Source organism: Pimephales promelas, chromosome 21 (assembly GCF_988280905.1).
Source record: "Pimephales promelas chromosome 21, fPimPro1.hap1.1, whole genome shotgun sequence".
NCBI lineage: Eukaryota > Metazoa > Chordata > Actinopteri > Cypriniformes > Leuciscidae > Pimephales > Pimephales promelas.
In genome coordinates, this window is record NC_142789.1 from 30,381,635 (window position 1) to 30,396,932 (window position 15,298).

Below are 15,298 nucleotides of genomic sequence, written 5' to 3' on the forward strand. Positions count from 1 at the left end.
ATCTGCGGTTATAATGGCGGATAAATTAATATTTCAAAAATAAAATAAAAACGGACGAAACACGCTTGAACCATGTCACGAGTGTTGGAGTTGTATCGTTTGTCCACCAGAGGGCGCTCTACACCGTTCCTGTCGGCAACACTCGTTGAGTTGGTCACGAGACATATGCTGCGTCCTAATTCGCTTACTTATACTACGCCCTAAAAGTATGTACTCTTATTGTGAGGAAAAAGTACGTACTTTTGAGTGTGTAGCAAAAGAGTAGGCAAGCTTTTGGACATACTCTCACGTCATCTTTAACGGACGGCTCTGTGCATCCTGTCACCGTAAACTGACCTGTCAATCATCTCGTCACAGTTAAAATCCTCCATTCTATCTAATTTTATTTCCTACCGTTTCGGAGAGCACGTTCACCTGCCAGTCGTGGGTCTTTCATGCTCTCCTCGTGTGTTTGCAATTTGAATATAATGATGCATTTAAAACGTAATGGCTAAACGTGTCTTTACAAAAGTTCACAATGCTGCTGCATGCAATATAATGTGGACAACATTGAATAAATTCATTTTCGTCAGGTTAGATACTGATAATTAATCACTCAAAGCTCTTTGTCTAAACCTCTCTACACAACCGTCCTCCGTATCGACTACGTGTCTGTAGTTTTTTAACACTTTTTACTCGTGTTTGTAGTTCTAACCGAATCCTCGTCCAACGCGCGATGGTTTGTGGGCAATATCAGCCGTTAGAGTGTGCATCGATCTACACTTCGGATTCTGACCGGGAAAAGTAGACCATCCGGGTATCTTTGAAACACTCATTTCAACATACTACGATTTGGGACGCACTAATTATATTTTCGAATACTATTTAGGACGGATATGCAGCAATACATTGCTTGAATAACAATTAAAAGAACATCCCCATCAGTTCTCTTAACTCTAATAAGCAGGACAAAATTTGTGACCATCATGTCCAGTTTAAAAAAATAAAAAAATAAAAAAAATATCGGCCGATATATCGGAATATCGAATTTTAAAACCCAAAAATATTTGTATCGGTATCGGCTCTATTATTGACACGAAAACTGTTTTTCCTCACAGTAATGTTTATTTTGGGTGACTGTTTCATTTTTGTATTGTGGTATATTGTGATACCCCTAGTCTATGGTCATAGATCTGTCTTTTTGAACCGCAGTGTGTGTGTGTGTGTGTGTTCCAGATGATGTCGAAGCACCAGGACAGTGCTCCTGCGATCCCTCCTCGTCAGCCCACCACTAAAGTGTTCTCGCCCCGTTACTCGCTCTCGGATCCGCCCGACAGTCCTCCGACGCTTCCTCCGCGCGAGCCGGTGCGCACGCCAGACGCGTTCTCCAGCTCGCCGCTACACCTCCAGCCGCCGCCTCAGGGCCGGCGCTCCGAACTCAACCAGACCTTCTTCCCACCGTCTCCCTTCATCCCGCAGTCGCCCTCTCCACTGGGACCCCGCAAACACACGCCCTCCTCGCCGCTCGACCTGGAGCCGACGACCCCGGGGTCCGCCGGGCCGCCCGTCCCGCCGCGCCAGAGCACGTCCCAATCGCCCATCCCCAAACTCCCTCCGAAAACCTACAAAAGAGAGTCGGTCCATCGCGACGGGCCGCCGCTCCTCGAGAACGCTAACCCTTCATAAAGCGACGTCACTCCGAGGACTGAAACGGGATGAAGCCGCAAACGTGCTCGTCTGAGAAACGAAAACTAAACGAAAACACGTGCTCGGACCGAAGACGCGCTCTTCCGAGACCACGATTGCGCAAACCAAGCCGAGATCGTTTTCTCGGGAACTGTGTGTGTGTCGTCTTTTTGTGTGGCTTTTGTTTTGTCACGTTCGTTTCCATTTCATCGCCCGCAGCGATCGTTGGCCAATCCCAGAACTCCCTGCTTGGACCTGCGGAAGAGCGACCCTTCACGGAGCGAAATTCATCTGAGGACTGAGAAACGAATCCGAGAACTAAACGAAAACAGACGCGCGCTTCCGGGACGACGATTGTGCTGATCGAGCCGAGATCGTTTTTCTCGTGAACTGTGTTGTCGTTCTTTTTGTGTAGCTTTTGTTTTGGCATGTTCGGCAGAGCGAAGTTAATCTGAGGACTGAAACGAAAGCAGATGTGCTCTTCCGAGACCACGATTGTGCAAATCAAGCCGAGATCGTTCTGTGTGTCGTTTTTTTGTGTGGCTTTTGTTTTGTCACGTTCGTTTCCATTTCACCGCTTGGTTTGTTTTCGGCAGCGATCGTTGGCCAAGCTCAGACTGAGAAACAGACAAACCTGCTGGACGACAGACGACCAAACAGACCCGATAAAGACCGTTCACGCCATTATTTTCCGGTGCCTGTGTGTGTGTGTGTGTGTGGACGGAGAGTGTAAAGGGACTGCAGATGTTTAAGGTACCCTCGCACACCAAAGAGGTACTCGAGAAAACCTTCAAGAAACACACGTGATTGTCCTTGTATGTGTTAGAACTTTTATTTTCTCAATCATTTCTGTTTTTGCCAATAAGTATGTAAAGAAAAAAAAAACGATCGCCGCCTTAAAACAAGGGAATAAAAGTGTTTCTACCACTGTATGCCAAACACTAGCCATGAACACGTCTCTCTTCTTCACTGTCTCCAGATGCTGAGCTCGTGATGTTCTGGCAAAACTACCATTATTCAGACACCAAAACTCATTTCTGATATTTGATATAGTTCATTTCTGTAAGTGAGGAGGGCAAACGTATTATACCCAAATATTTTACATTTATTAAAATATGGCACCAATAATGACTTTGAGCGGACGATGTTTTGCTGAAGTGTGTTTTCTGTAATGGCTAATGCTCTTTTTAACATGAAGCATTGCTTGGTCACTGGTTGAGCTAAACTGGTATTATCTAATTGTTAACAGCTGACAGATATTCAATAATTCATGTGTGAGAGTCCAACAGAAGGACGGACAAAACCAGTCAAATATTGTCATATTTCATCTCCATTTTCAAAACTAGCGAATAAACTGATATTGTGAGAAATGTTGAAGGTGTCTGAATAGATGTGTGTTTGACTGAACATCTGCTTTTACACATCAAACAAAATGCAATCATGACCAAACAAGACAAAAAAAGTGGGGAAAGTGAGATTACTGCCTTTGAAAAGTAAGAATTATTTTCATTAGTGTTCTTATTTTTAAGTAAAACCATAAAAAATGGTTGTTTTTGGTTTTTTGGTACATTGTTGCGGCTCCTCTCTTCCCAGTCTGTCAGTAACGCTCTGTTTACTTCCTGTCTCTATGAAGCCCCGCCTTCTGAAAGCACACTGTGCTCTGATTGGTCAGCTGGAGCTGTGTTTTGTGATTGGTCGAGCGCTACAAATGTGTGTTTGGGAAATGCCCCGCCCCTTTTCATAACCGCCAGTTTAACACACTACTAACAAACTCAACCAGGCCCCGCCCCTTTATTCTGCGCATTAATTATTATAATGAGGAATATCGTGACGTGTTGATTCCCAGAAGAAACTCGAGACTACAATGGAGGCGTTTCAGGAGTTCAGAAACAGTGACACTGATATAGAGGCGAACGTTACACACTGAACATGGAAGAAAGTATAAAAACATGTTTATTGAACAATCAGTTAAATGATTCCTGATGTATCAGCGCTTCAAATAAGACGAACTTACAACTAACAATAGGCAGAATGCAGCAAGTAATCACATTTTTACATTCATTGGCTTTAAGCTGTGAATATTAAAAATTCAATCATCCATATATTCAACTTTCAGATTTTAACTCAAAAATGTTCAGTCTGTTTAAAAATGCAACCTATAATATTCTTCAGGCAATTTTCGGTTTATTTGATTTCGATTTACAAATTCGACTGAAAATCTTTTCAAATTTGTACATTCTGAATGCATTGGTTTTAAACTGTGAATATTAAAAATTCAATAATCCATATTCAACATTTATTTACGATTAGTGCGGACACTACTAAACCTGCGATGCACAAGAGTTTATTCATCAGGAAACATTTATTATAACATGAGCAAACACACAGGAACTTTGAACGTTGCATGAACAATCAAAAACGTAGATATTTATATAATGTAGCAGAGAAATGCTGTTCGACTATCTCATCGTGCATTAACATCTCCTCTTAACGAACACGTGGATTCATGTCAGGTTTGTGCGAGTGAAGTGTGTTCTCCAGGGATGCTCTCGACTAGACTCTGAACTCTGGCCAGAATGATCTCGTTGGCGCAGTTGCAGTCTCCAGTGCTGTAGGGGGCGCTGATGCTCAACACACCCGCCACACGAAGAACATCGCCGTCTTCGGTCACCGGGACTCGGTTCTTCTCCAGCCACACGCGCAGGTTCTCCCTCCGAGACTTCAGCTCGTCGGCGCTGAGGACCTGCGTTCTGTCCGGCAGGAACAAGCTCTTCATCCGACTCTCCGATTCCTTCGTTCCGCTCGCGAGGATCTGAACGTCTGTCACCGCGTGACCCAGAACCACCTTCACCGACGGACGCTTCGTCTCCGGGAAACTCACCAGCACCACACTGCAATCGACAAAACACGACGTAAGGTGATTCACACTTTGATTCAAGAAGCAAACGATTCATTTGAATCAAATGCTGTTTCTAAAATCGAATCGATTCGAGTAATCGACTCGAATACTTCTGTGGAGGGAAAATAATGACAAATGTATTTGAAACTAATAAAAAGCTTGAACTACTTGGAAAAAAAATATGAACTGCATTAACCGATTTTAAAACTGAGAAACAAACCAACACAATATGAACAACAATATATAAACAAACCAACACAATGTTAGATGATTCACGCTGGGTATCGATTCAATGTTCCAATTCGACTCGCAAGCTCTCAATTCAAATCCGATTCTAAATTCGATTTCCGATTTGACTCAATGAATATAGATTTATTACAAATCCTATATTTATAAAAAAAGAACACAAGTTTACAAGTGGTTAATTCATAAAAATAAAGAACCACAAACCTGTATGTTAAACTCTTATTATTTTAGGAACATTAAAGCAGAACCCAACTCTATATTTCAAACGCATAGATATACAGGATTTTGATGCAAGATGAAAAAAAATATTTCTTTTTAAATTAAGTTATACATGTTAAACAGTCGGCCCAGATCCGGTACGCGTTGAATCCACATTTACCAGATGTGGCCCGGATGTGGGCCGACACTGTTGTTATCTGGGAAACCATTAAAATTAAAACATATACAAATTAACTCACCCAAAAAGAAAAACGGTAACCATTTACATCAAGGTTCCCATTAGTTCACTACATTATTAAAACGATCAAATGTTACAACACATCAAAAGCATTTAATATTAGTTCATTTCAGCATTTTCTAATGCAATATTAAAATTATTGAATGGGCCTGAGCTAACATTGGACCGTTGCGTAGCGTTCTTATTAAATTAATAGCGTAACCAGGAAACAAAAAAACAATAATATTCGGGTTTAAGTACTTTAGATACATAATTGTTTTGTAGTTGTTATCTTCTGATGTTTACCTGGCCGAAACGGGGTCCACCGTGAACACGCGTCCCTCGAAGCGCTGCTGATCGCGAGCGGTGACACAAACCTCCTGATTGACGAACTCCTGCCACTGCCGAGGACTCCTGTCCCTCCACTGCAGCATCTCTGCGAACCACTGATCACTTAATCAGCGTTAATTAACTTAATCCGCGACTTCATGTCCACTGAAGTTTAGCGTGTGTGGATGCTGTGCACGTGTGACGTCACTGTTGTAAACGAGCGTGTGATTGGTTGGCTGAGGCAGGCCGTTAGTTCCTTCATGGGAATCATAGGAAATGTAGTTTTTGCGGGGGCTGCGTGAGTTTGCGCATGCGCAGGCGAGCAGTCGTTTGACAGGCTGTTGTTTGTTGCTGACCGTCAGGATTTCGTTATTTCGCGTTATGTCGCGACACGGGCGACACGCAGGTGGTGAGTGCTATAATTCACGAATAATTCACGAATAAAACAAGGCTGGAGGTAGAATGCTTCATCTCATGTATTAAATATGTCTGGTTATCGAAAAGACGTGTTGTGTTTTAGCATGAGCTGCTAACTGTAATGGCGTCCTCGCGAACACCGATTAATAATAATAGTAATCATGATAATTAATAATAAAACTAGTAATAGGAATGATCACAACGTTATTTGGATTCATACTGTAAATAATTGTCGGTTTGTTGGGTTATAGGTTAACGTGAATATGTTCATTCATTTGTCGTTTTATTTCTGTTTTGTTTTTATTAAAGTTTTCTCTGTATTTCAGAAATTTGAAATTATAATTTAAGTTTGTAGATGCTAAAACCGTTCAATTGAAACAGTAAGTGTGGGTAAAGTTTATTTTGCTGACTAAAACCATTAAAATGTATTCTTTAATTTAAATTAAGCTGAAACGAAATCAAATATCATGGAAAAACTTAGTAAAGTACGAAAATTACTAAGACTAAAATAAATAAATTGAAGCTAAATAGAAATATAAAAACATAAAAGTCTAAAGCACTTAACAATATGACTAAAACTTAAATGAAAATATAAAAATAAAAGCTAAAATAAAATAATAAAAAATATAAAAAATTATTTGAAATTTCTGGGTTTGTCTCCTGTCAAAATGTTTCTAATTTTCTAATTTAATATTATAAAAATATAATAATATATTATTGATATCTATTAGTATTATATGATATATATTATTTTATATTATAGCGCAGAATTCTATTTATTGAACTTTAGTCTGTTGTGTCAGAGTGAAACCGTGCTTATTTCTTTATTTCATTCCCTGAGTGACAGATGACAGGTGTTAATGTCCTTTTCTCTTTAAGAAACGAAGGTGTACGTGGGTAACCTGGGCACCGGGGCAGGTAAGGGTGAGCTGGAGCGGGCGTTCGGTTATTACGGGCCGCTGAGGACCGTGTGGATCGCTCGCAATCCTCCGGGATTCGCCTTCGTGGAGTTCGAGGATCCCAGAGATGCTGAGGATGCTGTGCGTGGCCTCGATGGCAAGTGAGTGGGCGGAGTCACGATTCACTGACTCACTCGTAGACTCCGGCTGCGTCCCGAATCGCATACTCTCTTGAGTAGGGACTTATGTTGAATTTAATTCACGACTGCTAAAAAGGTGCGTTCTATATAGCATGAGTGTGTGTAGTGTGAATGTAATCCGGAGGTACTATTCGCCTTATTCACTTGGCGGCCATTTTGAAAATGGAACGCCGCTGAGGGGTACACTCACCCGGAAGGATGCATGCGACGCAGCAGCACCAGCAATGAAAACTCGCAATGCGGACCACCAATCATTCCTGTCTGCCCGAATTAACGATGCAAAATGTGAAGCAAAGTGCCAGTGACTGAAACATCCCCCGGGCTGTGTTAATTAAGGGATACAGTACCTGTATCGGAGGTTTTATCCACGACATTGAACGTAAGAATGGACGCCTTGCCAGTTTCTGCGAGCTTGCAGCAGCCAGAGGTAATTAACGTTAGTAAGCTAAGCTGTAATATGGAGTTGTTGACTGTGTAAGTTACTATGTTAGATACAATTGTACTTTATTGTTTAGATAGATACACATCCAGTAGCTTACATACACACACATGCATGTAAAACAATCAAATCACTCACATGTATGTAAAAGGAAAGAGGAGAAGTGATTTTAAGGTCTGACAGGGACTGATCCTGTTACACACTGACAATGATAAGCTGCTATTGTGACAATACAAGTTTACATATATGTATAGATTCATAAAGAATAAAAATAATGATGGTAATGGATTTGTATAGATTCTAATAGTACACAGTCAACTTCCTACAAGCTTGCAGAAACTGAGGTAAATTGGCGTCCATTCTTACGTTCAATGTCGTGGATAAAACCTCCGATACAGGTACTGTATCCCTTAATTAACACAGCCCGGGGGATGTTTCAGTCACTGGCACTTTGCTTCACATTTTGCATCGTTAATTCGGGCAGACAGGAATGATTGGTGGTCCGCACTGCGAGTTTTCATTGCTGGTGCTGCTGCGTCGCATGCATCCTTCCGGGTGAGTGTACCCCTCAGCGGCGTTCCATTTTCAAAATGGCCGCCAAGTGAATAAGGCGAATTGTCCCCATGTTGTCATTATCATGTGACCTGCGTCAGTTGCCATTCATGCATCCTCTCCCGTGGCCTCGTGGGATAGTAAATTGTCCATCGTACGCACACTTCAGAATCTCACCGGAAGTAATTAGTCATTCGGTACTTTTTGTCTACTCTTTTATGAGGACTGTAAATTCAGGCATACTTCTTTTGTCACATCATGATTTTCGCCTTATAGTAGGGAAGTATGCGATTACGGAAGCAGCCTTTACTTGTTTCTTTACTGGATGAATCAGCGTTTTTGATCGAATCTATTGAGTCAATGATTCAATGACTCACTCATAAAGACACCACTTGTTCTTTACTGGATGAATCAGCGTTTTTGAACAAATTTCTTGAATTAATGATTCAATGACTCTCTTAAAGATTTCAATTGTTTAATTAATGTATGAATCATCGTTTTTGATCGAATCTGTTGAGTGAATGATTCAATGACTCACTCATAAAGACTTTACTTGTTTCTGTACTGGATGAATCAGCGTTTTTGATCGAATCTCTTAAATTAATGATTTAATGACTCTTAAAGATTTTAATTGTTTAATTACTGGATAAATCAGTGTTTTTGATTGAATCTCTTGAATAAATGATTCAATGACTCACTCATAAAGACTTTACTTGTTTCTTTACTGGATGAATCAGCGTTTTTGATCGAACCTCTTAAATTAATGATTTAATGGCTCTCTTAAAGATTTCAATTGTTTAATTACTGGATGAGTCAGCGTTTTTGATTGAATCTCTTGAGTGAATGATTCAATGACTTGCTCAATTGTTTCATTACTGGATGAATCAGCGTTTTTGATCGAATCTCTTAAATTAATGATTTAATGACTCTTAAAGATTTCAATTGTTTAATTACTGGATGAACCAGTGTTTTTGATTGAATCTCTTGAGTGAATGATTCAACGACTCACTCATAAAGACTTCAATTGTTTCATTACTAGACGAATCATTGTTTTTGATCGAATCTCTTGAGTGAATGATTCAATGACTCACTCATAAAGACTTGTTTCTTTACTGGATGAATCAGCGTTTTTGATCGAACCTCTTAAAATAATGATTTAATGACTCTCTTAAAGATTTCAATTGTTTAATTGCTGGATGAATCAGCGTTTTTGATTGAATCTCTCGAGTGAATGATTCAATGACTTGCTCAATTGTTTCATTACTGGATGAATCAGCATTTTTGATTGAATCTATTCTATTTTTTGAGTTTCTCCTGTACACAACTTAAACCGTCACCTCTCACCATGTGTATTGTGAAAAGCGCTATGCAAAAATAAACGTGATTGATTGATCGAGTGATTGGTTGCAGTGTGATCTGCGGCTCTCGGACGCGCGTGGAGTTGTCCACCGGAATGCCACGGCGTTCCCGATACGAGCGTCCGCCGACCCGCCGGCCCTTCGACCCGAGCGACCGCTGCTACGAGTGCGGCGAGAAGGGCCACTACGCGTACGACTGCCACCGCTACAGCCGCCGGCGCCGGAGCAGGTACAGCGAGTGTGATCCGAGCACACCCCACCTGTTGATGGAGAACACTGTCATTGCTGTTGCCCTGTTATATTGTTCTCTTCTCTCTCTGTCTGCTTGATTGCCTGTGTGGTTGTTTGTGTTGATTTTGTGGGGTTGCAGGGGGGATGTTTTATTGTTTTCTGATCTGATGTTTTCTCCAATGTTCTTTGGGATTTAATATTTAACGACTGACCTGGTCAAAACCTTTCAGGTTTCATCGTTTGATTCAGAGAGTCACGATCCTTTACGATTTCACGAGGCATCTAGCAAATCCCACACTTTTGATCGCCTGCTATGACGGGGCACGAGCAGCCACGCCCCCTTCGCCGAGGCTCCTCCCACTGCTACTTAACTATTCATAGCCCCTCCCCCAACCCAAACCTGATGAGAGCGCCAATCCGAGTAAATTTGGCTAGTGCCCACGCTTTTGATAAAGAGAGCATCGAGACCTCGGCAGACCACGGTCCCGTCTAGAAAAAGCGCCTTGCACACTTCTATCAAGTCTCAATCAAGCGATTTGGCTGTCGATGCAATGTCATCGTTAGAAATCCAAGAGAACGACTAGATGCAGAGGTCGGCTGATGATAGATACTTCTAGATCGTCTAGATCTGCTAGACCTCGGTTCCAAAGAGGCTCGACCTGCAAAGTTGCAAGGTTTATTTCAAGTACCAATTAATGTGTCTCTCTGTATATCATTGCCATAGCCTGAACTCAAATCAGTCGTAATGTTTAAAGCTGTAGACATTTTTTTAGAGAACTGAGTCCTAGGGCTGGGCGATATAACACCCCACGAGCGTCAACTAGATATATTGCTGTAATCATTTGTTTTTTTTTTTGTGCGAAAATCCGACTTTTTTAAAAGAAATTTTAAAACCAGGTGATTTAAACCAAATCTATTGAAAAAAAGTGAAATATTTATTTAGTTAATAATCTTGGAAAAGTAAGTAATTAACAAACATATTTTTGTATTCTAAAACTTATTTTGCAACATTTTGAATCAGTGTGTTCTATCATTGATGTACTATAATATTTATTATTCATTACATTTTATGTATTTTAGTTTTTTCATTATATCAAAGTTAAACAATAAAAATAAGAAATCCAATTTAATAAAAATACTTTTATATTCTAAAACTTATTTTGCAACTTTTTAATGTTGATCAATCTGTTCTATCATTGATATACTATAATATTTATTATTTATTGAATTTTATGTATTTTAGTTTTAATTTTAGTTTTTTAAGTTAAACCATAAAAATAAGAAATTCAATTAATAAAAATACTTTTATATTCTAAAACTTATTTTGCAACTTTTTAATGTTGATCAATGTGTTCCATCATTGATATACTATAATATTTATTGTTTATTGAATTTTATGTATTTTAGTTTTTTCATTATATCAAAGTTAAACAATAAAAATAAGAAATTCAGTCACTAAAAATACTTTTATATTCAAAAACTTAATTTTGCAAATGTTTTAATGTTGATCATCAGTGTGTAATATCATCGAAAAACTGAATGAGAACATTTAAACTAAAATGTTTAAACATATCTATAGTTTTTAATTTTATTTCAAGCTAAACAATTAAAACGAGATGCATTTATTTGATTATTTCAAGCAATTTTTTAAAAACGTTTGGCATTGGTTGGCATGCGACGTGATTAACGCAGTGAATTGTGTGTGTGCCGAGAGACGCTGTTATACGGCCCAGCCCTGTTCTCCACTGTACCTGTAACGTTAATCTGTAATGTGATTGTTTACTTTAGTTGAGGTCAGTGAGGGTCACATGAGTCAGTGAATCTGTACGGCCGGTTCTTTACGTCACGCTGACACACACTCTCTCTCCTTTGTTCCCTCCCTGTGTCACATGTCACACACTCGCTCAGGTCTCGATCCCGTTCACACTCTCGCTCTCGGTCCAGAGGGAGGAGATACGGGCGCTCTCGCAGCCGCAGCAGAGGGAGAAGGTGAGTGTGTGTGTGTGTGTGTGTGTGTGTGTGTGAGCTTTCACATCTGTGGTGTAAATGCATGTCTCATCCCTGTCTCAGGTCCAGGTCTTTCTCTCCTCGGCGTTCTCGCTCTGGTTCTCCCAGGCGCTCCAGGTCCGTGACGCCCAAACGCTCCAGGTATGTGCGAGAGCGGGAAAAGTTTTGAATCCGAATATTGCCAAACTCTCATTATAATTGCATGTACAGGAACTCGGTGTGTGTCTGAGGTGTTTGGTTCTGTCATTTGAGTTGATTGTTTCTTTGACCGGTCCAGGTCCATATCCCGCTCTCGCTCCCGATCCGGCTCCGCTCCCAGGAACAGGTAACACAATAACACAGCCGGTCAGGTGACTCGTTTGAACACAGTCACATGGGTGTGTGTTGATGGGGAGCTTCTGTTTCTGTAGGTCTGGTTCAGTCGGGAGGTCCAAATCCGGCTCTCCGGGCAGAAGGTGAGAACACACACACACACACACACACACACACACACACTAGCTGTTTTTTTTTGTTTTTTTTATTGATAACAACAACTGGTACAAAGATGAAAAACCATCAATATACAATCAAGAGTTTGTACAGACAATACCATACCAAAAACAAAGAACAAAAACAAGAAAAGAAAAAAAAACATACATGCATAGTAAATGAAAGAGGAAAAATAATAAGGATATTAAGAAGAATTGGGGAATAGGTCATAATATTGAGATAAAAGCTTTCTATTCTTCTTGTTCTTTACAAGTTTGTGTGATTTCAGAAACATATTCAGTTCCAAAATAACATAAGGAAGACTTATTACATTTCTGCTCGTGTATAAAGAACTGAGCATATAAGATTATAAAGTCGCATGCAAACCGCAAAGTCACTGACACACTTCCTGTGCGTGTTAAACTTAAAAGGATAGTTCCTTAAAAGTAAAAATTAGCCCATGACTGACTCCCGCTCAACCCATAATCATTAAAGACTCTAAAGGCCGTCTGAAGTGAGGCGATGTGCACTTTTACTGCACTCTAATTTTAATTGTGTGTGTGTGTGTGTGTGTGTGACGGGGTGATTGACTAACCTGTTCCCTGTGTTCCTCCATAGGCGGAAATCGCGGGGGGGTCGGGGGGGTCAGGACCCCCCCTATCTGAGGGTCCCCCCCCCCCCCAAAAAAAACATAAAAATATGTGTATTGTAAATAATGTAATGATATATTCTTAAAATAATTAAGAAATAAAATAACAAATGCAAACGGGGCAATAACGAAAAAAGCGTTCTAAACATTTTGAGACCCCCCTCCCTTGCCTCACAGTTGGTCCACCGCCTCCGTCCCTTTTACCTCAGACACACACATTCCGGTGGCGGGAGAGAAAAACATAGTTTTTGAGTAGTTGTGGAACTCTAGTAAAGGGGGTCGCACACCGGACGAGAAGCGTCGCGTCGCGCAGCGCCACGTCTTTAAAATTCGAACACATTATTCTCTATGAGTGTACACACACCGGCGGCGCCGTTCGGCGTCTGTCCGCGGCGCCCAGCAACGGCTCAGGACCGTGTTCAAAACCCTGCTGCGCCACAGAGCGCCATTTACATAGTTTTATATACAATTTAAATTATTTTTGTCTCAAATCGGTGCTGACGGATCCTGACTTCGCCCTATGCTGCAATATGCATTTAGTTTTGCATTTATTTACAGAAATCAGCTGCTTGAATGACAATTGCTGGTGTTATTTGATTTTTCAGGTGAGATTCTCAATTCATTCAGTAAACGGATGATCTGAGGTAAAGTTTTCAGACTGCAGACTCAGGAACGATTGTATTTAATTGTACAGTACAATAATAACTTAGAACAGACATTATCTTCATGTCATTAAACATTACAATATTGCCGGCCATACACTGATGAGAAAGTCCGGGTGCGCTGTGCATTTAGATTGTAACGCTTTCACACCTATTAAACATTGCCTATTGCGTAAAATAAGGTGCATTTCCACCCATAGGGAATAAATATGTAGTGACGTCATCTGGTGGAATACACTATATGATGCAAATATAATGCTTTTGCTTCAAAATGAAAGGATGTTTGTGCAAAAATCATGTTTCATGTATTACTGACAGCCTCAGATTTAAACAACGTTTTAATGGGTTTCAATGGGCCATGTTTGGTCTTTATGGTGCTGAGTGTTACTATTTGATCTACACAGTGTGTGTTATACATATTTTGCAAAATGGGATCACATTTTTTACATGTATCCAAAAAGTCACAATTTTGCCAAATTTCATACCATTTGCATTAAAACAGCCAAAATGGTCAAAGAAATTAAACTGCAAAAGACCAAAAATGTCCCTAATGCAGCATAAGGGTTAATATAGTTAAAGAATGAGTCAATAAATGAAATGAATCGCTACGCTGTGTGAGGAGAGTATGTAAATAGATTCGCCGCTGGCTTAAACCAGAAAGAAATTTTAAGAAGTATAATGAAATGGTCTCCATGCTACACTAGTAATAGTAGTAAGGCTTTCCTCTGTATTTTTTTGCCTGTATTATTGGTGTCCCCTTCAAAATTTGCTCTTGAGAATTGTTATGTTTATTGTCCCCCCCCAACATTTTGATGAAATTTTCGCCCCTGTGTTCCTCTCGCAGTCGTTCGCCCTCCCGGAGCTCTGCCAGGAGTGAGAGTCCCGAGCGAGACTGAAGCTCCCGTTCTGGCGTGTGTGTGTGTGTGTTTGTTTTCCGGGCCTTCGGCTCGGTTCCTATTGCAGTACAGCTGAAGTAATAATTAAAAATGCCCAGTTTGATTGTAAGGAAGCTGTTGTGTGAGGAGCAGAATATTCTGAGTTTATTTTTCTGATTTATTCGTCTGATTTTCGACATGTTTTGTTGTGCGGTTCATGTGTTCCTGCATCAGTTTGAGTTTTGTATGCATAATAAATAAAGTTGAAGCACTTTCCCTCTCTGTGAGATTTCCTCATGTGTTAATGATGCTGGACCAGAAGGTGGCGCTGTCGTTCTCAGCAGCTGAAGACATTACTACTGATGGCAGTTAAAGTGGTGTTTTACTATATTCTGCTATTCTAGTAAAAATTTATTTGGGTTTTAAGAAAGATAATCTTGTTTTCCCTTTGAATTTGACTGATATTTCTAAACCTCACTGACAGATATTTGTTCTTGTTTTAAGCATAAATATTTTCATAAAACTAGAGTGATTTTGTGTCTTGATTTAAGAACGTTGAGATATTTCTGTTGTTGGCAAAATGCAAAGGAAGAACTGAAGAGTTCAGATGCAAAAGCCTCTAAATGCCATTTGAAATTTTCTTCTAAAATGACCATTTTTATCAAGCTTGTATATTTAAGTTCAGTAATTTCACTTAAATGACAATTAATAGGTAATCTTCATTGCCATTTAAGTGAAATTACTGAACTTAAATATACAAGTTTGATAAAAATCATCATTAAAGAAGAAAATTTCAAATGGCACTTAGAGGCTTTTGCATCTGAACTCTTCAACTTTATTTTTGCAGTTCATCTGCTCTATTTTTGAAGGTATTATGAATGTATAGGCATGTGTGAATAAAAATGCTGCCTGATGGAGAGATTAAAAGTGAATTAATTCATAAACATCAATTTGTAATTGTTTCG

General features: G+C 39.9%; 3 protein-coding genes across 4 annotated transcripts in view; 2 read left to right on the forward strand and 1 right to left on the reverse strand.

Annotated features, from left to right (window-relative positions):
- The window catches only part of sos1 (son of sevenless homolog 1 (Drosophila)), a 38,667-nt gene extending 36,058 nt beyond the window's left edge, over window positions 1-2,609 (forward strand). For both annotated transcript variants that reach the window (XM_039690236.2, XM_039690238.2), the window contains one exon: window positions 1,216-2,609. In XM_039690236.2, the coding sequence (XP_039546170.2) occupies window positions 1,216-1,665 (450 nt within the window). In that variant the 3' untranslated portion in view covers window positions 1,666-2,609. The remainder of the gene's footprint in view (window positions 1-1,215) is intronic.
- Window positions 2,610-3,993: 1,384 nt separating this feature from the next.
- On the reverse strand, window positions 3,994-5,800 carry gemin6 (gem (nuclear organelle) associated protein 6). Its single transcript, XM_039690241.2, has 2 exons — window positions 5,553-5,800; window positions 3,994-4,556 (listed from the first exon to the last, which is right to left on the reverse strand). The coding sequence occupies exons 1-2, from the start codon at window positions 5,678-5,680 to the stop codon at window positions 4,175-4,177; spliced, it is 510 nt and encodes a 169-aa protein (XP_039546175.2). The 5' UTR covers window positions 5,681-5,800; the 3' UTR covers window positions 3,994-4,174.
- Window positions 5,801-5,854: 54 nt separating this feature from the next.
- Window positions 5,855-14,609, forward strand: srsf7b (serine and arginine rich splicing factor 7b). The gene is made up of 8 exons (XM_039690240.2): window positions 5,855-5,985; window positions 6,873-7,053; window positions 9,494-9,670; window positions 11,581-11,661; window positions 11,743-11,820; window positions 11,957-12,004; window positions 12,090-12,134; window positions 14,303-14,609. Exons 1-8 carry the CDS (start codon window positions 5,958-5,960, stop codon window positions 14,352-14,354), a joined length of 690 nt encoding a protein of 229 aa, XP_039546174.1. The 5' UTR covers window positions 5,855-5,957; the 3' UTR covers window positions 14,355-14,609.
- Window positions 14,610-15,298: the final 689 nt, after the last annotated feature.